The following is a 22997-nucleotide window of genomic DNA, read 5'->3' as shown; positions in this document are numbered from 1 at the left end:
CAGAAGGTGCACGTGCCCGTTGACCTGGGACCGGACCGCAGCGACGCGCGGATGCACGCCAAGACCGTAGGATCCTACGCAGTGCCGTAGGGGACCGCACCGCCACTTCCCAGCAAATTAGGGACACTGTTGCTCCTGGGGTATCGGCGAGGACCATTCGCAACCGTCTCCATGAAGCTGGGCTACGGTCCCGCACACCGTTAGGCCGTCTTCCGCTCACGCCCCAACATCGTGCAGCCCGCCTCCAGTGGTGTCGCGACAGACGTGAATGGAGGGACGAATGGAGACGTGTCGTCTTCAGCGATGAGAGTCGCTTCTGCCTTGGTGCCAATGATGGTCGTATGCGTGTTTGGCGCCATGCAGGTGAGCGCCACAATCAGGACTGCATACGACCGAGGCACACAGGGCCAACACCCGGCATCATGGTGTGGGGAGCGATCTCCTACACTGGCCGTACACCACTGGTGATCGTCGAGGGGACACTGAATAGTGCACGGTACATCCAAACCGTCATCGAACCCATCGTTCTACCATTCCTAGACCGGCAAGGGAACTTGCTGTTCCAACAGGACAATGCACGCCCGCATGTATCCCGTGCCACCCAACGTGCTCTAGAAGGTGTAAGTCAACTACCCTGGCCAGCAAGATCTCCGGATCTGTCCCCCATTGAGCATGTTTGGGACTGGATGAAGCGTTGTCTCACGCGGTCTGCACGTCCAGCACGAACGCTGGTCCAACTGAGGCGCCAGGTGGAAATGGCATGGCAAGCCGTTCCACAGGACTACATCCAGCATCTCTACGATCGTCTCCATGGGAGAATAGCAGCCTGCATTGCTGCGAAAGGTGGATATACACTGTACTAATGCCGACATTGTGCATGCTCTGTTGCCTGTGTCTATGTGCCTGTGGTTCTGTCAGTGTGATCATGTGATGTATCTGACCCCAGGAATGTGTCAATAAAGTTTCCCCTTCCTGGGACAATGAATTCACGGTGTTCTTATTTCAATTTCCAGGAGTGTAATTCCTTAGTGATGTGAACAACAGTGTTTCATCTGTATCAGGATTACTTGCAAAAAACTAGTAAATGTTCACACTAACTCAAGCTGTACACCTTCATGCGCCGTCTAATAAGCACTGCTCATGCTTGGTTTGGGCGGTTTTAGTGACATCTCTGAATAGTCAAAGGGACTGTGTCTGTGGTACAATATCCACAGTCAATGTCTATCTTCAGGAGTTCTGGGAACTGGGGTCATGCAAAACTTTTTTTGATGTGTGTATTTCATAGAAGATTAGGACAATAGAAAGAAGTCAATATTTTTGTGAGAGGTGTATTAAAAACTGGTGTGGCCTTAGAAATTTTTATTGACTCAGGGAAATGCCACATTCTAAGCACTTATAAAATATAACATAGAGTGGTCTAGGAATCAGGTGTTTTTTTGTGATTATATATCCAATAACATTCCAGTCTTTTGGATTTGGAGAACTTCTTTTATCACACATCTCTCTCTCTCTCTCTCTCTCTCTCTCTCTCTGTGTGTGTGTGTGTGTGTGTGTGTGTGGGTGGGTGTTTTGCACTTGGCTCTCTTGAATATGTATAGATTTGTGATTATGGCTGTTTATGTTGATTAGGATCGCTTGGATCAGAATGATGCAGCTGCACAACTAGAGTTGCTGGAAGAACGGTTGAAGTTGTCCGAAGCAGAACTACAGTGTGTACTGCAAAGAGCTGAGCGTGCTGAGTCCTCGGCAGCTGACCTTACCTCTAAAGGTGATTACCACACTAGAATATTAATGGAGAGTTATTTTTTGAAAATTTTTTATGTGCTTTTACAGTCAAATTAACATTATTCACTTTTGCTGTTTAATATTTATAGTTGAAATATTTATTCAAACTAAATACATAATGCATGTGACTCACTGATTGGTGAATTATTTAAGTAATCCATTTACTATTTTACATTAATTATACTGCTTCAAAATACTGTATTCAAGTAAATGACTTCTGCCTTTGGTTTATTCACCAACCTATCATTTTCAAGGTATTTGTACCTCATGACCAGTACCAGGTCCTCTCATATCTTTTGTTCTAATGTCTCCCAAAAATCCATTCATCCATACATTTTCTTCTACTAGCTTTTATTTTTGTACTGATATTGAAACCTTTAAGCTCTTTTATGAGTAAATTATTTCATATCCCATTCCACAGTCTTACCCACTAATTAAACTACCCTTTTTTCTTTTGCTACCTCTACGTGCCCATTATCTGTTTTTTGGTGATTCACCATGTTACAATTCCATAAAGATGGCCACATCGTTATAAAATTTTGGTTGAGTTTTTACTTTTGTTTTTTCATTTTAATTATGTCTAATTGTTCCAGCAAAGCTAGTGTTGTAGATATAACTAATGATTGAATATAATAGAAAGAAGCATTCCACATGGGAAAAATATATTAAAAAAAGATGATGCTGTGACTTACCAAATGGGAAAGTGCTGGTAGATAGACACAAAAAAAACACACAAACAAACACACAAATATCAAGCTTTCGCAACCGACGGTAACTTCATCAGGAAAGAGGGAAGGAGAGGGAAAGACGAAAGGATGTGGGTTTTAAGGGAGAGGGTAAGGAGTCATTCCAATCCAGGGAGCGGAAAGACTTACCTTAGGGTAAAAAAGGGACAGGTACACACACACACACACACACACACACACACACACACACACACACACATCCATCTGCACATATACAGACACAAGCAGACATATGTAAAGGCAAAGACTGCCTCTGTACTTCCGCCTCGACTGACATCTTTGCCCAAACTCTTTGCCTTTACATATGTCTGCTTGTGTCTGTATATGTGCGGATGGATATGTGTGTGTGTGCGAGTGTATACCTGTCCCATTTTCCCCCTAAGGTAAGTCTTTCCGCTCTCGGGATTGGAATTACTCTTTACCCCCGCCCTTAAAACCCACATCCTTTCGTCTTTCCCTCTCCTTCCCTCTTTCCCGATGAAGCAACCGTGGGTTTCGAAAGCTTGATATTTGTGTGTGTGTTTGTGTTTTTTATTGTGTCTATCTACCAGCGCTTTCCTGTTTGGTAACTAATGATTGATGTGTATAATTAATATCAGCGCTTTGTGTGAGAGTGCATTATCAATAAACATCATATATCTGCAAAGATATTATGCTGAAGGGGTGGACACGATCCCTATATATACTGCATCAGAGGACAGCATAACTGGTTATGCAGACTATCCAAAAACTTTGGTGTCAGCAGTCCAACCATCCACAGGGTTGGTTCTGTTTCCTTAGGATTCTTCTAATAAATCTAAATGTTGCATCTACTTTTCCTACATCTAGTTTCATTTGGTTCTTTCACTTTGTCATTCTGACCACATGTTCCTAGATTTTTTATGTTTGCTGCTGTTTCCTGTGATTACTCACAAATCATATGATTGAACAATGTTGGGTTTTTCTGCCTGTTTATGTACAATACATTATGTTCTGTAGTGTCCTATTTTAATAGATACATTTTCAACCGTGCGCTCTTGGAAGGCTATGATGGACTCCCTCATAACTGCTGTTTGGAAAAAAACAACGCTGCCTTTCTAATTACTGTTAAATAACATACTGACTCACTTCATTGATGTGAACTGTATATTGACAACAATCATGAATACTTTGAACATACATCATCGAACTTTATCAATGTCCAACACAGTCTCAGTATAGTATGAATCAATCTGAATGTAAGATTCTCATTTTAATAATTATACATCTTCTTAGGGCTTCCGCACCTTGTCAAAGTAGGTTGATCATCCTCAGAACTTACAAAGGTTGCTACAAAAATACTTTTACAAGCTTTGGGGGCAAGTTCATACACTGTAACAAGAAATAAATGCCTAGTAAACATGGCCTCTAAAATGTGTATCTTGAAACACGTCAGGCAATACTGACCCTATGACTTACCTTAGAAGCTAGATTAACGAAAGGCAAACCTACGTTTCTAGCATTTGTAGACTTAGAGAAAGCTTTTGACAATGTTGACTGGAATACTCTCTTTCAAATTCTTAAGGTGGCAGGGGTAAAATACAGGGAGCGAAAGGCTATTTACAATTTGTACAGAAAACAGATGGCAGTTATAAGAGTCGAGGGACATCAAAGGGAAGCAGTGGTTGGGAAGGGAGTCAGACAGGGTTGTAGCCTCTCCCCGATGTTATTCAGTCTGTATATTGAGCAAGCAGTGAAGGAAACAAAAGAAAAATTCGGAGTAGGAATCAAAATCCATGGAGAAGAAATAAAAACTTTGAGGTTTGCCGATGACATTGTAATTGTGTCAGAGACAGCAAAGGACTTGAAAGAGCAGTTGAACAGAATGTACAGTGTCTTGAAGGGAGGATATAAGATGAACATCAACAAAAGCAAAACGAGGATCATGGAATGGTCTAATTAAGTCGGGTGATGCTGAGGGAATTAGATTAGGAAATGAGACACTTAAAGTAGTAAAGGAGTTTTGCTATTTGGGGAGCAAAATAACTGATGATGGTCGAAGTAGAGAGGATATAAAATGTAGACTGGCAATGGCAAGGAAGGCGTTTCTGAAGAAGAGAAATTTGTTAACATCGAGTATAGATTTAAGTGTCAGGAAGTCGTTTCTGAAAGTATTTGTATGGAGTGTAGCCATGTATGGAAGTGAAATGTGGACAATAAATACTTTGGACAAGAAGAGAATAGAAGCTTTCGAAATGTGGTGCTACAGAAGAATGCTGAAGATTAGATGGATAGATCACATAACTAATGAGGAGGTATTGAATAGGATTGCGGAGAAGAGAAGTTTGTGGCACAGCTTGACTAGAAGAAGGGAGCGGTCGGTAGGACATGTTCTGAGGCATCAAGGGATCACCAATTTAGTATTGGAGGGCAGTGTGGAGAGTAAAAACTGTAGAGGGAGACCAAGAGATGAATACACTAAGCAGATTCAGAAGGATGTAGGTTGCAGTAGGTACTGGGAGATGAAGAAGCTTGCACAGGATAGAGTAGCATGGAGAGCTGCATCAAACCAGTCTCAGGACTGAAGACCACAACAACAAGAGTTATAATCACTTATTCAGTAGAAGAGATGTGTTTCATGGTATCAAAGATGGACAAGTGCTCATAGCTCTTAAGATATGCAGTTTTGAGCCCTTTTTTACCAGACTGTTTTTCATGCTTTGGTGTAATATTCCCATTCCCAAAGTTTGTAAAAGTATTTTTGAAAGACCATATATTCATGCCCAGTAGATACTTCGTCTCACAAAGTCACTGCGATCACCTTCCCATCCTGAAAATGCGTGACATCCCTTGGCATGACATTTTAATGTATGAGTATCATTTGTTGATAAGAAGACATAGGGATGCACATCACTCTTTTGGAGGGGTATGTAACACCACAGTTTTTGTGCTGGGAGTCAACAGCCAGTTGCGGCACCAAGTGTCAGTGCATAAGTTTTCGGGCATTGCTGCTTTGTTATATACAGCATCATCATCAGACAGATGCACAGAACTTCCAACATCATTGGCTACGTCATTTGTACATGTCATGAACAGTAATTACCATTGAAATACACCCAAAACTACTTTCACATTTGATAATTTCATCCCATTACGAATGATTTATTGATCTGTAGTTATGTACATCTCTCCAATGAGCCCTCTTGAAAATGAGAATGACCTGTAACTTTTTCCAGTCACTTAGAATATTTTGTTGCTCAAGAAATCTGACAGACTACCGTCAGGAGGGGAACAAGCCCCTTTTTATAATTTTTACATAACTGTACATGTTTTACATTAAGTCTAGGTTTCTTTTTCCCTGTTAAACAAGTTTAGTTCATTTTCTGTTGTAGGATCATTAACTTAATATCTCTCATTTTAGCATTCATAGATTGATTAAAAGGAGAAAGCGTATTACCATATTTTGCAGTGGAACTATTTTGGAAGACTGAGCTATTTCAATTAATTTGATTCATTTTCTGACTAAACATAAGACTAAAACTTCTAAGGATTTTTTGGTAACATTGGTAGGCAGAACTTTACTTTTGAATCGATTTAACACTTCTTGTCTCACTCTTCTTATGTTCATTTTAGCGTTGTTCATATTTTGTATGTTAACAGGGCATTGACTCCACATAAATTGTGATGAAGTTATCATGGCTTTCATAGCAATTTTTGAATGTGGTTATCAAGTTACTTGATATCTTCTTCCACCCATCACAAATGTACTAGCCAAATGCACGTGTGAAATGTACAAATCCCGGGATTTATCCAGTGATACTCCACATTTATTGTCAGATTCATCGCTTGTAGGTCCTAATCTGCACCAAAACTATTTTAGGGTATTTTGAGTCTACATGCCTCTTGCCATGGTAGCCAGATGGTGAGATGGTGACCTTCAAGGTCTTGTGGATAGTAAATTTCTTGTAGGGATGTCTGTCTTAGCTTTTGGAGATCTATCTCTCCATCATCATCTCTGGCAAACTGTAGACCATTCTCTCTCATGGTAATTCTGTTGAAGACTTCAACAGAGTTCCATTAGAAATAGTATTTGTGGCTTTGTAAGGCCACCACAATTTTTGTATTGATTTTGTGGGGCAGTGTCTCCATAAAAACTTGCACCTACAGGTTATCCAAAACTTTGAGTTGTTACCCACCTTCCACAACTTGGATAAGGAGTTGGAGTTACTGCATCTGCACCTACATAAATATTCGACAGTCATTGTACTCTAGATGATGGAGAGAACCTCATTTGATATTGTGTATATCTGGACAGGCCCTATCTTATTCTCATGATATGTCTGGAAATTATATGGTACAGCTAGCAGATACATACTGAAATCTGAATTTGCCAGTTCCTTGAATTTATCCAAATGGTCTGTTAGAACACAGTCATTTTTCGTTCAGTGATTCCCATATAATTTATTTATTTTTATTTATTTATTTATTCATCCGTAGACAACTTGTGTTGTATGGATGTCGTCAACTGTATACATGGAATGAGTATATACATAATAGTACTTCTGGTAGTACATATTTCTATGGTGCAACTTAATCATTTGTACATGAAACAAATACAGACCAATCTTAGTTACAAATAAATATAAATTTACAAATGTATTCTTGCATGGATTACACAAAACAAATACATACCAATCATAATTAAAGATAAATATAAATTTACAAAGATACTCTTGCATGAATTGAGGTGAACACATGTCATTTACAGTATTCTTTGACAGTATAGTAACATTTATCTGCTAAATAATTTTTTGCAGCTTTCCTAAAGGCATGTATTCCAGTTTCAGCTTTGATCTCCTCTGGAAGTCTATTATACATTTTTAATCCATTAAATAATAAACTATTTTGGGTTTTTGTTTTGTTTTTTCGTATGAGATGCAAATGGTGGCAGGATCTAGTCCAGTGTTGGTGTATAGATCTGTTTTGTGTGTACTGGTCAATGTGTTTCTTTATACATATCACAGTCTGAAAGATGTATTCACATGGTACTGTCAAGATTCCCATGGTTTTGAATAAATCAGTACAGTGAGCTCTCTTGCTGCTTTTTGTTATTATTCGTGCTGCCCTCTTTTGCAGCTTGAAAATTGCTTGTATGTTCTGCACATTTGTACCCCAGAAGGTTATGCCATAACTAATTATTGAATGCACATATGCAAAGTATGTCGTCTTAGCACATGAACTATTACATACTGACATAATTATCCGGAGTGCATAGCAAGCTGTAGCAATTTTCTTTTCTAGTGCTGCAATATGGTCAGTCCAGTTAAGCTGTGAGTCAACATGCATACCTAGGAATTTTGTGTTTGTGACACAATCTATAAGTTCATCTTTAACTCTTAGGCCTATGCTATTATGTTTTTTATTTATGTGGAAATTAATACTGTTTGTTTTTTTAATATTGAGGGTTAATTTGTTGCTTACTACCCACTTGCATACATGATCGAGAGTTTCTTCAGCTTTGTCTCTCAATTTGTCTGGTGACTCGTCACTGATAAGGATGCTGCTATCATCTGCAAATAGTATTGCTTCCCCGTATTTCACACTCTGGGGAAAATCATTGATATATATTAGGAAGAGTATTGGCCCTAACACACTTCCCTGAGGGACTCCTATGTTAATATGTTCTGGTTTGGAAATGTGTTTTGTCAATCTGCTGAACTTCGTTTGTGAGATCTCTACACACTGTACCCTATTTTCCAAGTACGATTGAAACCAATTATTTACTGTTCCCCTTATTCCTAGTGCCTCCATTTTGTTTAGTAGTATTTTGTGGTCTACCGTGTCAAATGCTTTGCTAAGGTCAAGGAATATGCCTGTTACATGTTCACCTTCGTCAAGTGCTTGTAAGACAAAGTTTGTGAAGTGAGCTACTGCTGAACCTGTGCTTCTTCCTGGCCTGAAACCAAACTGTTCTTTACACAGTAGGTTGTACTTGTTTAGGAAATCCATTAGTCTCTTTTTCATTATATTTTCTATTACCTTGGAAAAGGATGAGAGTAATGAGATGGGCCTATAGTTTTCTATATTTTATGGATCGCCTTTCTTAAATAGAGGCAGGACTTTTGCACATTTTAAGCATTCCGGGAAGCAGCCTGCAGTGAAAGATTCATTTATGATGTGTGCCAAAGGACGTTGTATGCTGTCAATGCAGTCCTTTAGTAAGCACACTGGCACTTCATCTAAACCTGCTGATGTTTTATTCTTTAGATTCTTCACAACCATCCTTACTTCTTCTGTAGAAGTCGGTAACAGTAACATTGAGTTATCCATATAGTTCAATTTTTGTTCAGGCTGTTTTTTGCCAAACTTTTGCTGTAGCTTGGTAGCAACACTGCTGAAGTACTCAGTTACAGTATTTACTAGTGTATTTGGGTTATGTATAATAGCACCATTATGTTTAATTTGAATGTTTACTGTTTTTAATTTATTACTGTTTGTTTCCTGTTTGGTAACAGTCCAGGCTGCTTTAATTTTATTTTCTGCCTTTTCTATAATACTGTCATTGTGGGCTTTTTTTGCATCTCGTAATACTCTTCTGTATATTCTTTTGTATGTGTGGTAGTAGTTTAGGAAACCAGGATCACTATGGTAGTTTTTTAACCTGTTCAGTTGTTTGAGTGTTGCAGAGGATTTCCTTATTCCTTTGGTCACCCAGGTATTTCTTTTGTGTGAGTGTACTGCAGTTTGCACCATTGGGAATGCTTCATCAAATCTGAGTTTAAATAGTGACATGAATTTAGAAAATTTCTTATTTACACTAGTTTCAGCATACACTTCTTCCCAAGTTATACTGTTTATTTGCTTGGCAAATTCTGATCTGTTTGGTTTGGAGAAAACCCTTCTGTATGTGTATGTTTTAGTTGTATTGTCTATATTTATGTTTAATTTTAGGATTGGACAGGAGTGATCAGAAAGGCCAAGGTTATCTACAATAATTTCACAATTTTCTTTATCTATGTCTGTGATGATGTGATCAATTGTTGATGATGAGTTTTTGGCTATCCTCGTGGCTCTGTCAACTAATGGTGATAACTTATAACAGCGCAATATATTCAAGAATGAGTTACAGAATCTATCTGGGTTTTGTGTGTTTATATTTAAGTCTCCACAAATGAGAACCTTCCCTTTAGGATTTGAAGCCATGTCTAGAATCTGGATTAGTTTTACAGTGAAAGTATCTATATCACCACTGGGTGAACGGTAAATACATATTATAGTTAACCTTTGTGCCTCATCTGTCTTGCTTATCTCTATGGCTGATATTTCTATATGTTTTTCCTCACTTACAGAATTAATATCATTTCTAATTTTATAGGCAATTCCTTGCTTAACATATATACATGATCCACCACCTCTAATGGTGGTTCTACTATAATGACATGCTAGTACATATGAGTTTAAATTTATTAATGTTATTTCAGTTCCTCTACACCAATGTTCAGTAATGCAAGTGACTGAACTGTTTAAAGTTTGTAGTTCCACTTCTAATTGTTGCACTTTGTTTCTGATAGATTGTATATTTTGATGAAAGACTGAGAAACGAGCACAGCTTACCTTGCCTGTATCTTTTGTTTGCATTTTGTTGACAGTGACTGATGCTTTGCGCCAGTTTGTCCCAGTTCTTTTCTCCTCTTGGTGCTGAACCATAAAAAATCCTCCTTTGGAGTGATGTACTTTCTTGTCCTCTGGCTCCTTCTGATGGGGTGTGGTTTAGCTGGTGGCTTCTCCATTGGTACTGTCGTTTCTGGTGCTACTGCTGTTGTTGGCTTTGCTGTTGTCTGTCCCACTGTTCCTGTGTCTCCTGTTCTTATTGTTGGTGGTGGTGGTGAAGGTTCTGCTGATGTCAGTTCTGCTGCTGACGAGATGACTGCCTTTGTTGATTTTTCTTGTACTGTGGAATGTTCTATTACTGATAGTGGTATAACAGTTGTTTTTGTGTTGAAGGTGTTTTGAAGTAGTTTTAATTCCTTCATTATCATGTTCGCCAGATATTCTTTCCCAATACTGTTTAAGTGTAGTCCAAGTTGTGTATGGAATCTACGACCTATATTATTTATATTAACACATTTAACATTTTTAAAACGCCTACAGATTTTGGCAAACTGATAGTTGGCTTTTTGTATTTCTGTGTTTACACATGATTGGTTATCCAGATCGTGCCGATGTGGTGTATTCATGATTATCACATTTGTATGCGTGAGGTTCGTCAGACACTGTTTAAGATAACGTGTAGCATTTGCAGTTTCATTTTTATATATATCGTTTGAACCTCCGATGAGTATTACACAGTCTTTATCGTGTAGATTTTTAACCTCTCTAGATTCAGTCGTTTTTATTATTTCCGCTAGTGGGGCTCCCGGTTTTACTATGCTACACAAACTTTTATTAGTTTTCTCTTTAATTTTCTTTGCGAGTCCACGGCCATCACTATCTGAAAGCATGAGTATTTTATTGTGCGAGTTATCTGTTACAATGTTTTTCGTTTGAGTGTCTGTTTGTATCGGTATTTTGTGACGTACTTCAAGGTCATTTTGTACCAGTATTGTCTCATGAAGTTCATACGACACTTTATCGCTGTTTCGAGATTTTTTGATGTGTTTAGACTGTTCACTAGTGGCTTTAGGCCTACTATCTTGAATGCTTTTCTTCCCAAGCGACTCGTAACGGCTCGTTTTACCCTCGCTGTCTACAATTGCGAGTACTTCAAACGAGTTTTCATGCACGAAATTAACGTTGCGGTCATTGTTCACACGATTTAACACTTCTTGTTTGTTGTTTTTAAACGTAGCTTGGTTGTTTTTAAACGTAGCTTTGTTCCAGTTTTTGGAAGCAGGCGAAATGTTTTGCACAGAGTCCCGCGTGTAGCACGTACCTTGTTTTGATCGGAGATCATAATTTTCTTTCTTGAGCCATGAAATTTCTTTACGAAGCACTTCGACAATTTTCTGTAGGCTGATAATACGTTCATTTAATTTTTTTGTAACACCATTATCATTCACATAATGACTGTTTTTCACTACGGAGCTGTAATTTTCGCGCACAGGAATATTACGAACACTTGAATCTGTCGCCATGTTAAGCTAGCTCATTACTTTTGTGGCTCTATAATGCCACCACAACTTTTGGATTGGATTTTCAGTACTTACCTGTTATGAAATTACAAAGAAATCCAGACCATTAACACTTACAGGCATTGATAAATATCAATGGGGACAGTTGAAAATGTGTGCCCTGACCGGGACTCAAACTCAACATCTCCTGATTACATGGCAGACGGTCTATTTGACTGAGCCATTGAGGACACAGAGGATGGTGCGGCTGCAGGGACTTATCTCTAGCACACTCCCCGTGAGACCCACATTTCCATCTTACTGTCCACATTCTACATTTGTAGTGCCCCTAGCCACTATACTCATTACTTGCAGCAGTCTGTCTACTGATTTCCGTAAGAGTTTGAGCAATGTGAGTGCATCCACACTGAAGAAGATCATTGGCCAGTAAGCCTTTCTATGAGGGTAAGTGAATTATCATCTGCAAAGTAGTTATAAAATTTTGTTGTAATCAAATAGGGGACTTACAAGAACATCATTTTTCGACATAGTCTCATTGTGTTTCAACACAGTTGGTCCATCGCTGTACAAGCTTCCTGATAAAAGAAGGTTCTCAGTTGAGCTGTGAGCCAGGAATGCACCGCTTCTTTCACTGCTTCGTCCGAGGCAAATCGATGGCCCCTTAATGCCTGTTTGAGTGGACCAAACAAGTGACAGTCACAAGGAGCAAGATCAGGACTATATGGTGGATGATCCAGTACTTCAAATTTGAGTTTCTGGAGTGTTTCAGCAGTGTGCGCAACAGTATGCAGACGGGCATTGTCATACAACACAATACCTTCTGACAGCAATCCTTGGCATTTGATTCGAATTGCAGGCTTTAGCCTGGCAGTAAGCATCTCACTGTAACATATACCATTTATTGTTATGCCCCTTTCTCCATAATGTTCCAGTACTGGACCTTGTGCATCCCAAAAAACCATAAGCATCAGTTTTCCTGCAGACAGGTGGGTCTTGAATTTTTTCTTGCATGGTGAATTTGGATGTTTCCGTTCCATACTCTGCCATTAACACTCCGGCTCATAATGATGGAAACATGTTTCTTCACCAGTAATGATCCTGTCTAAGACGTTGTCCCCTTCATTACCATAGCGATCCAAATGTTTTTTGCAGATGTGCAAGCATGTTTGTTTATGCAGCTGTGTGAATTGTTTTGGGACCCATCTTGCACAAAATTTACGAAACCCAAGTCTGTTGTGGATGATTTCTTAGGCAGAACCATGACTAATTTGTAGATGATGTGTCATTTCGTCAACAGTTAATCGTCTGTCTAAGAGAACCATTTCACATGAAAGCCCAATGGTTTCTTCATTTGTGGTGGTAAACAGTTGTCTGGCTCCTTCATCGTGTGTAACACTTGTGCGACAATTTCAGACTTTTTCAATCCATTTGTAGACACTCCGTTGTGGCAAAACACTGTTCTGTTACTGTACCGAATGTCTTCGATGAATTTTGCCCCCTGATATGCCTTCCGACCACAAAAAATGGATCACTGAACATTGCTCTCCTTTGTTGCAAATAGACAGTGGAGCAGCCATGATTAACAGTACAGCATCCATAACGAAACTAACCTAGCAGCTTGAAAATGGCAAAGATATAACAACAAATAAACAAAGCATGAGTTATCAATGTAAAATGACAGTACTACCAAAATAAACAAAAATATAACTAAATTTCAGGTAATAATTGACTTACCCTTGTATATGAAGATGGCATCTGTTCTTTCAGACATGTCCAAATGAATGAAATTACAATGAAATCCAGACCATTAATTGCTTACAGGTGTTGATAAATATCAATGGGGACAGTTGAAAATGACTGACTGGGACTCAATCCCTGGATCTCCTGCTTACATGACAGACGCTCTATCCGACTGAGCCATTGAGGACACAGACGACAGTGTGACTGCAGGGACTTATCTCTGGCACATTCCCTGTGAGACCCACATTTACAACTTGCTGTCTACACACTAAATTTGTAATGGGCAGGGGGCACTCAATAAGGATCACCAACAATCGATCTCTACTTGAGCAGAAGTTGCACTAGAGTTTTGCATGAATATTCTTTAACACATGCACTGTACTTATGCAAAATCCATCCAATATAGAAAGTTTTCCATTTGCCTTCCTTACTAATAATTTCACATGCTCATTTCATTTTGTAGAGTTCTGTGGCATCACTAGGTGATATTAAATGATAAACAGGATTCTATCACCACTTCTGCAATCTGATACTGTTGGATTGTTTCCTAACTCAGCTGCCCAATGAGTTGCCACTCACTGCAGCCTTCAGCATATTGTGTTGTCTATGCCAGTAGCAGTTGGTGAAAATGGTGGGACTCCTTGTGTTGTCTAATTGATAGTAACTGTCATGATTAATAAGGTTTTATTTAGTGTGTATCTGTGCAGATTTCTTAATAATGAAGGCCCAAAGCAATGTTGCTGTAGTCAGAATTATTATTTTCTTATATTCCATCTGATGTCCAGTGAAGACCATGCTCTATAATGGCAGGCTTGGTGGGCTGCAAAGATGAGTGCAATGTTAGTGCTCACTGCACACTTTCCATGGCCATCTGACATACATAAGTCATATGGGAAGCAATGGAAGGAGCATATATGAAGGAGAAAAAGTAAAAAAGTGTTAAAATACGGTTTTGGAGACCAAGAAAACATTTTATAATCAAAAGGCTTTTGATTTTTATTTTATCCAAGGTGGTTCTCCTAACTAAATTATTCCATGTTATTCTGGTCCTTTGTTGTGCACTTACAACTGTTTTCTTCGCATCCTGGTCCTTCTCTACTCCCTTTTCTCTCTCTAAATTTTGCTGTGTCTTATGTTGTATTTTGTATTACAGTGACAGAGCTACAGAATGAAATAGAGGAACTGAAGCGAGCTCCACCACCTCCACCTCCTCCTCCCCCTCCACCTCCCCCTCCCCCTCCACCTCCCCCACCCCCTCCACCAACATCTTTGCCACTTCCTCCATGTCTAGGAGGCAACTGCACAACAGTGGCTTCCAGTCACAATGGAAATGAAGATCCAGTTGGTGACATGGCTACTATCCTCGGACGTAAGGTCAACACTCCTGCTGCTGCATCTTCAGGTTAGTGTGTAAGATTGTATGAGAACAATGTAAAAAGCTATAAGACTGAGATATATTGTTGTATCCCACTTTTACACTTATAGTGTAATATGTGGGATTCAGAAATGGAGATAATAAAGTGATAGGAACTGTCCACATGGTCATTAGCTATTTAAACAGGACCAAGCAGAATATGTATAGAAAATGGTGCCAGCTCCTGAGCTTATGGAACTATGAAGTTAATTCTTTGTGTCACAGAAGTGAGAAAGGAACTAGCAGAATTGATAGACAGGAAGGGTAGGTAGTGTTGAAAGAAAAAGTCGGCCTGCATGCTTCACCTTCACCGGGAGACACAGACAGGGATGAGTAAGGAGCTAGGAATAACAACATTTACAATCAAAAATCCTATTCTGAAATTGTTATTCCATGTGATTGTCTACACTTTAAGTTGTTCTCTTGACATTATTGTAGAAAACTTGCATTTTACTTTGCTTTACTTGTAGACATTTTTCTCTCTTTCTTACTTATTATTTACATTAATTTAATGCATAACAAATTATACATACTTGTGTTATCATGTCTAATTTGTAGGATACTTATCAATCTCCTGGAATAATTTCGAAACCTCTTCACATTGCCTCTCAGAGTCAGGGCATATGAAACTGTTGATGGTGACTTGTTGATCCATCAATCCATCTGTCAGATGGCAACAATAAGCTCAGTGTTCCTTTTGTGCTATTCTAGAAGAATATGTTACATGCTGGCAGCTGGGTTTCACCCTCTCCCTTCTCGTATCGCCATACCTCACAAACATGACACCACACTATAGACAAATATTGCAGTTACCTACACTCAACAGTTACATCTCGGACACAATTCTCACACACTGTGAGGAAAGGGACCATTGTGTGTGGAGGAAGAAAACTCATTCCAGTCAGGCAGCTGAATCTGTCTTTCAGGATCTTCCCAGACGTAGTTCATCTCTACAGCACACGTAGCATAAATAGCACACTTAGCACATGCTATAGGCCCTACACTATCAGGAGCTTTGCAGCCACGTTGCTTACTTTCTTGGGGGAAAATTAATCATTAGCAGATTTGAATTGACTATAATAATATTGTTTACAATTACATGGGCATGATTGTTCAGTATTTCTAAAGCACTGAAAATGACAGGTCATTGACAAATAATTGTTTGTATGTTTGATCATTTAAAGAATACATACAATGTAATTTTATTTTATTAAACCATATTTTATGCATAACTAATTGCCAAAAGTTTTATCTATGTGCTCTGTTTGACTGTGATCTACTGTGCACTATTGCAAATTTGTGCTAGAATATTATTGACAAAGCTCGTCTAAAACTCCATGTTTATGTCACTTTGCAACTAGTAACATAGGCTGCTCAATGAAACAGTTGGACAAGCAGAACACTTCCAAAGTGTGACAGCTGTTCTTCCAAATTAAGAAATCTAGCTCTTAGTGCTGTTTTTTCCATCCTTTTTTATGTTCCTTTTACTAACTGTAGGTTCAGACACAGCTGCTTCAACGCATTTTGGTAACATGTACCTGCATACTTTAACAACCAACCCATGCTGATGCGTCACTGTGCTCATTCTTTTCTGCTGAAATACAATGTTAGATCTTCAGCTTTAACCACTACGCATGACATAGCTGAGGCTTAGCCAAAATGTTTGTCGCAACATTTTGCTGTCCGGCTGAAAACTGTGGTGTTGTTCCTTCAAGAAGTCTATATTTTATATTTGTATATTGTGATATGTTTTACTTAAATGTAAGCTGTAATAATCTGTAATTAATTGCAATATAGTCTGCACAAGTTAGTGTCTGCGTTAGGAGGTCTGCTTGCCATTAATTTGAGCAATGGTAATGGAACAATGGTTGCTTTACTCTTTCCACTTAGTGAAAATAAAGAGCAGAATGCCGTGATCACTTGGTCACTTTCAGTATATACGTGACCTAAGTCAGAAATGGTAAAAAGCTTTATTTCAAGTTTATGGTGCAGAATTATTACTTGAAAACAGTGTTATCACTATTTTAATTGAGCTGATAAGATTGAATGAGATAGATAATTTTAATGTCTTACTTAATGTTGACTGTGTTGCCCAATAATGATTCAGAAGTGATCACATAGCATATGTTAGTGCTTAAATTAGTGAAACAGAATTTTATTATATGCCATCGTCAGGTGTTAATTGAAAGTAAAATAATGCATTCAAAAAAATATAAAGACTGAATAGGTTTCCCACAATTTACCAGTGCTGTGGTCTCCATGTGACCTTAAAGCATCTCTGGGTCTCTCAGCCCACAACGCAGTATGACTCTCTATTTCTTTTGTTGCAGAGAATTTCTAAGAACTTTAGGCCTCTTTCTGGCTAACAACAAAAGGCTGTTTTGCACCCTTTTTAAATTATTTTTTAGTGATTTTACTTTTCATTTATTTCTTCAGAGATCTTACTTATTTTAGATATTGCATTTATTTCTGTCCCACATTCCTTTGTTTTTAGCTCGGGATTCATTGTGTAGATTCACTTTCCTTAATATTTCTGGAGCTGGGTTGAACTAACTTTAATCATAAGAAGAGACTTACATGTTGGCAGTTGCTGGAGGAAAGTAGGTGCACAGGACTGCTCTTTAGTTAACTTGAACAGCAGTCAGTGATCAGATTTAGTGAGAGAAACTTGAGATAAATAATATGAATATCACTTGGTTCATTTCCAGGCATGTCCAGTAAGTAAGAGTACTGTGACTCTGACGTTTAAGGGATTTTTTTCATTTATGACAAAGTTGGCAGCACTGTATTCAAGCCAAAAGTGTTGGCTGAAGAATGCACACTCATTTATCTCAGTCAGTGGAAAACTCTTGTTGTAGTGCTGTATTGAAATGAGTGTCTTTATTCTGAGTGCTGCCAGCTGTGAAGTGAGGAGAGTAATCCTGTTTCTTCTTGCAGAAGGAAATGTGCCTTTCCAGATTTATAGGGATGGTGTGATGAATCATAATAATGTGTACAATTGGTGTTGTGAGTTTGAAGTTGACAAAATGAATGTTTATAATGAACAAAGGAGTGGGCATCTTTCTGTCATGACCAATGAGATGGTGAATGGGATCAAAGAAACAATATGTGGCAATCATCGGACGAGATGATCAAATGTTTCTAGGAATCTCCAGATCTTAGTTTTTGAAAATTGTGTGTTAAGTGGGTACCATAACAGCTCCAAGGTCAATATAGAGTCAACAGAACCACACCTTCAAGGGAATTTCTTGAGTGTTTCGAAATGGAATGTGAATGGTTCCTTGACTCTATTGTGACTGACACTGGATTGTTGGGGGGTTGGGGGGGGGGGGGGTGTGCTAACTACATCCCTGAGATGAAAAGACAATCAGTGCAGTGGTGACATCTCTCTCCACCATAAGTGAAAAATTTCAAACCCATTGTTTCAGTCGGAAAAATCATGGCCGCTGTCTTTTGAGACTGTGAAGGGATTTCTCCTCATTGAATTTTTGCTCCAGGGGGAAACAGTTAATCTGTGCAGTATTGTGACACCCTAAAAAACTATAGATGATGATACAGAACAAAAGAGGGGGAATGTTAATGACGGGAATGTACTTGTTACATGCAATACATGCCCCAATGCAGCCAATGCCACAAAGCAACTCTTGGTTTCAATTGGTTGGAACATCATCAATGATCCTACTCATAGCCCTTAAGTGTCACCTTCAGATTTTCATCTTTTCACCCCTCTGGAGTTGTTTATGGGAGAAAAATGGTTTTCTACCAATGATGAGGTCATCTTTTCGCCCCTCTGACGTTGTTTATGGGTGGAAAAGGGTTTTCTACCAATGATGAGGTCCAGAGTGCCATCAAATAATGAACCAAACAGGCTGACCTATCTGACTGTGTGAGTCAAAAGTATCCTCCTAGATAAACTGAGGTTTTGTAGAATTGATAGTATGGCCAATCAATGGATAATGTTACATCTAACCAAAAGAATGCAAAGAGTTGCACTTAATAATTCAACCAATGTAAGATAATAAAATGGTTAACCACATTAATGGGCTTGAAAACTGTAGCCATGATATTTGGTTCAGTATAAACAGTAGCACACAGCCACACCATTTACATTTCAGGGAGCATAGATCTGTGTGCGGCAACATCTCGTCGCAAGCAAGGGAAAGATAAATGTGTGTGGCCAGGTACGCTGTATGTATGGTCTGTGTTAACATAAGTGTTAGGAAGGGAAAGAAAGAAGGATTATTCTCAGTTAATCATATGTACAAGGATCAGAAACTATAGTATTGAATTGTAAGTTGTTCTGATGATATCATTGCAACAGTTGTTACATACAGTTTGCAACAAACCATTTCATTATGACATTTTAAACTTCTGCCTGCTCTTTTTGATCCAACAGCCATTATTACAGACGCACAGGAATTACAGACGTTGGCTATGAGTGGTCATTGATTGTAATCAATGGGGAAAGTTGAAAATTTGTGCCAGACTAAGATTTGAACGAAGGTCTCCTGCATGCTAAGCAGATGATTTGACCATTAAGCCATTCAGACACAGTGGTCATTGCAACTGCACAGACTATCTTAGCACACCTCCCATCAGACTCAGATTCTCAACCTATCCGCACACTATGAATGTAGCGTCCCTTGTCTGTTATCCTCATACTTGTGTTGTCTGTTATCATCATTACTTGTGGCATTTCACCAATTCTGATAAGAGTTCAAGCCTGGTGTGCATCCACACTAAAGAGATCATTGGCCATCCTCACCTTAATTATATGTATGTGGTGTCTGTTCTTTCAGACGTATCTGAAAGAACAGACACCATTTTGATCCAACAGCCACTATGAATTAAGGCAAAGTGGGGATGCACACCAGGCTCACACTCTTTTATGCGAATCGGTGAAATGCCACAGGTAATGAGAATAATGGGCAAGGGACATAGGATAGGTTAAGAATTTGGGTCTGCCAGGAGGCATGCTAGGGTTGTCCGTGCTGCCTTGTATTGACCACTGTGTCCGGATGGCGCAGTAGTCAGCGCATCTACCTAATAAGGTGGAGACCCAGGTTCAACGCCCGGTCCAGCACAAATTACCAACCTTCCCCATTGATTTCAATCAATGCCCGCTCTCAGCCAATGTCTGTAATTCCTTTGTGTCTTAATATTTTGATTGTCCTTACACAGTGTATAATCTTTATTACTTTATTGTACACCAGGACAACCACAACAGCCCATGGAAATGACTATAAGCCAAAATATGTGTAGTTAATGGGTTAAACATTGTAAACATACTTTTTATTCTGTTTTTAGTCTGATTTTATTCTGGTGACTATGACGAATGGTAGCTTTGCAATTTGTATTCTACTTATATTTTTCTGATATGTATCTAGTTGCTTGAGAATGGCTACATAACTAAAATGTCGCAGCACACAAAATAAAAATAAAGTGGAAATGAATAGCAGCTGATGCAGGAAAATATTCCTTTCAAGAAGTTTGTCATGGCTGTGGACCCTGTTTCAGCTAGTGGTTTTCTGCAATTTGCCTCACTCTCAATTTCAAGAAGACACAACATGTTCAGTTCTGCACATGTAGATGTATTACACCAATGATAAATGTTACACACAGTGAGGAAATAATAACTGCAGAATAAACTTCAAAAATTGTAGATGTTCATATTGAGCAGAACTGAAAAGTGGGAAAAACATTTTTGAACTTCTAAAATGACTCAGTTCAGCCGCATTTACACTTTGAATCATTGCAAATCTTAACAGCCAAACCAGTAAGCTAGCATGTTTTGTGTATTATCATTTAATAATGTCCTACAGAATAATGTTCTGCTGTAACTCATCTTTAAGAAAGAAAATCTTAGTCGACCAAACACATGCTGTACAGTAAGAATAATATGTGATGCTCACCCACTATTATCTTGTAGACATCTGTTTAAGGAATAAGGCATTTTGACTACTGCTTCACTGTATATTTATTCGCTAATGCAGTCTGTTGTAAATAACTGACAACAGTTCAAAAAGAACAGTGATGTACATAATTCATTATTCCACATTAAGGTTGTCCTTTATCAAACCTATTCTGTATTCCAAACCCATGTCTAGTCCATGCTACATCAAAGGCTCACCTAAGACAAACAGAGTCCGTGATACTAGCACCTAAACCAACAGGTGACACACTCACTGCCCACTCCATGACTGGCTCAGAAAAGCCCTAGGCTAGCTTTTATGCCAGTTTCTGATATGGCTCCATCAGACGGTGCTACTGATGATAAACACCACCTGAATAGTGACACCAGGGTGGTCAGCAGTAACATTACACCAGCTACTTGGTTTCCATAGTAAAGTCGGGTGGCGCCACTACATACCCTTCCTTCCCCCCCAGCAGCGGCTGCTGCAAAGTGCGGGAGATCAGTGTCCGTGGTCATCATTGTGAAGGCTAGAGCAGGTTGAGACTCAATGGGAGCTGCATGAGTTTCACCAGGACCAGGGAGACCACTGGGGTGGGGGTAGCTGTGGCTGCTGACCACTGTGGCAGAAGTGAAGTTGATGTTGACATTGCAGAAGTCTGTGCTTGCAGCTCACAACAATCATGGCAGATGGAGACCACCCTGTTGGTCCCAGTTGGGTGATGTCTGAACTTGTGGGCCTCCACTGAGGGCACCAACCTGGAAGGGAGAGTTTTTGATGCTAACATGTGGTGGCAGCATATGCACCAAATCAAAGTAGGTGGGGTGAGAGTGGCAAGTAAAAAGGACAACCAAAATGATCCAACTCTATTCCCAGAGTTTGAGACATTACAACTGTAACAAATATGGGTACATAGCTAAGAATTGTGACAGTAAAAATAAAATGAGTGGAAAATATGCCACCAAAGGAACAAGTTATAAGACATTCTTAATGGTACCAGCATTAGTTAAAGCTATACATGAAGACTGGCACATAGATCCTGATGCCTTAGCATATATGTCAAAGCCCTCATGTGATTTGAATTTCACACAGTTTGTGATCAGTTGACAAGTTGTCATGGCTAATGATGAGAACTTAACCTGTTAAAGGGATTGATGGTATGTATTTTGAAGCACTAGCAGGCAGAGAGAAGACAAATATTAGGGTGACAGATGTATTCTGCGTAACTCAACTGAGTACAGATTTACTTTCCATAAACAAAATTGTGCAACAGTGCCACTCAATCATGTTCGCTTATAAAGGTTGTAGAATTTGTGATATAGAGAAAAATGGATAGCCATAGCAAAAAGTATTAATCAACTGAATGTATAAACTTCATCAACCAAGTGATCACAGTGTTAAAGTGGACCCAAGGGGCTCAGCATTCATTTGCTGAATATGGGCTTGGCGACCCCGGGGTCCTGAGCTGGGGACTGGTCAGCGCCGCCAGTCTCCTGTCACCGTAACCCCCGGACATGCTTCAGCGCTCACCGTATGGCACGGCGGTGGAATGTTGTGTGCTGCGGGGAATGGTAATCTTGGCTTGACCGCCTGGATTGTGAGGAAGGTCAACCTCTATAAAAACCCCTCAATCTTATGGTGTGCTGCACTCCTATAAGATGCATGGCTGTTGGGGTGGAACTGTCGCAAGCGGGCAACCTCTGGGGCACCTGCCGCACCCCAGTTGTATAAGGCATACTCAGGCACGCGGGGCTCTGTCTGAGCGTACCTTTAGTTCCCTAACTGCTCGTGGGACCGCAGTGGACCCTTCGACCTCTACGTTTCCCCCTACCAGTGGATTGGGTGGGTCACTGGTAGGAAAACACACCCCATCGAAAAAGCGACTTCGTGCTGCAAGTCCTCCAGCACCTGGTGTTACTAGAGATTTATCAGACTGTCGTAAGAGAGCACATGCTGATAACCAAAATGTGTTTTCGATTGTCAAACGGAAGGAGGGTAGCTTTGAGAGGGTTTCTCCCTTTTACATCCACAAGGGTCTTGAGGGAATTGCAGGAACACTGAAATCTGTGAAGCAACTGCGCAATGGGATTCTGTTAGTTGAGACTTCTAGTTCCCGTCAAGTCGCTTCTCTTTGGAAAGCAACCTGTCTCAGAGAGCACGCTATCTAGACCGAGCTCCACTCCACTTTGAACTATAGTAAGGGTGTTGTGACATGTAGGGACTTGGTGGATATCCCCAAAGACGAGTTGAAATCTGAGTGGGCTGACGAAGGTATTGTTGACGTGCAGCATATTATGAAACGAGTCGATGG

General features: G+C 39.5%; 1 protein-coding gene across 1 annotated transcript in view; it reads left to right on the top strand.

Moving 5' to 3' along the window:
* The window catches only part of LOC126473194 (shootin-1-like), a 301192-nt gene that overhangs the window by 268521 nt on the left and 9674 nt on the right, over positions 1-22997 (top strand). Inside the window, exons 9-10 of the mRNA XM_050100089.1 lie at positions 1630-1768; positions 14514-14762. Of these exons, the coding sequence (XP_049956046.1) occupies positions 1630-1768; positions 14514-14762 (388 nt within the window). The remainder of the gene's footprint in view (positions 1-1629; positions 1769-14513; positions 14763-22997) is intronic.

The sequence above is a fragment of the Schistocerca serialis genome, chromosome 4 (assembly GCF_023864345.2).
Source record: "Schistocerca serialis cubense isolate TAMUIC-IGC-003099 chromosome 4, iqSchSeri2.2, whole genome shotgun sequence".
Classification (NCBI taxonomy): domain Eukaryota; kingdom Metazoa; phylum Arthropoda; class Insecta; order Orthoptera; family Acrididae; genus Schistocerca; species Schistocerca serialis.
The sequence above is the reverse complement of the archived record's forward strand: the minus strand, read 5'-3'. Positions and strand labels throughout refer to the sequence as shown.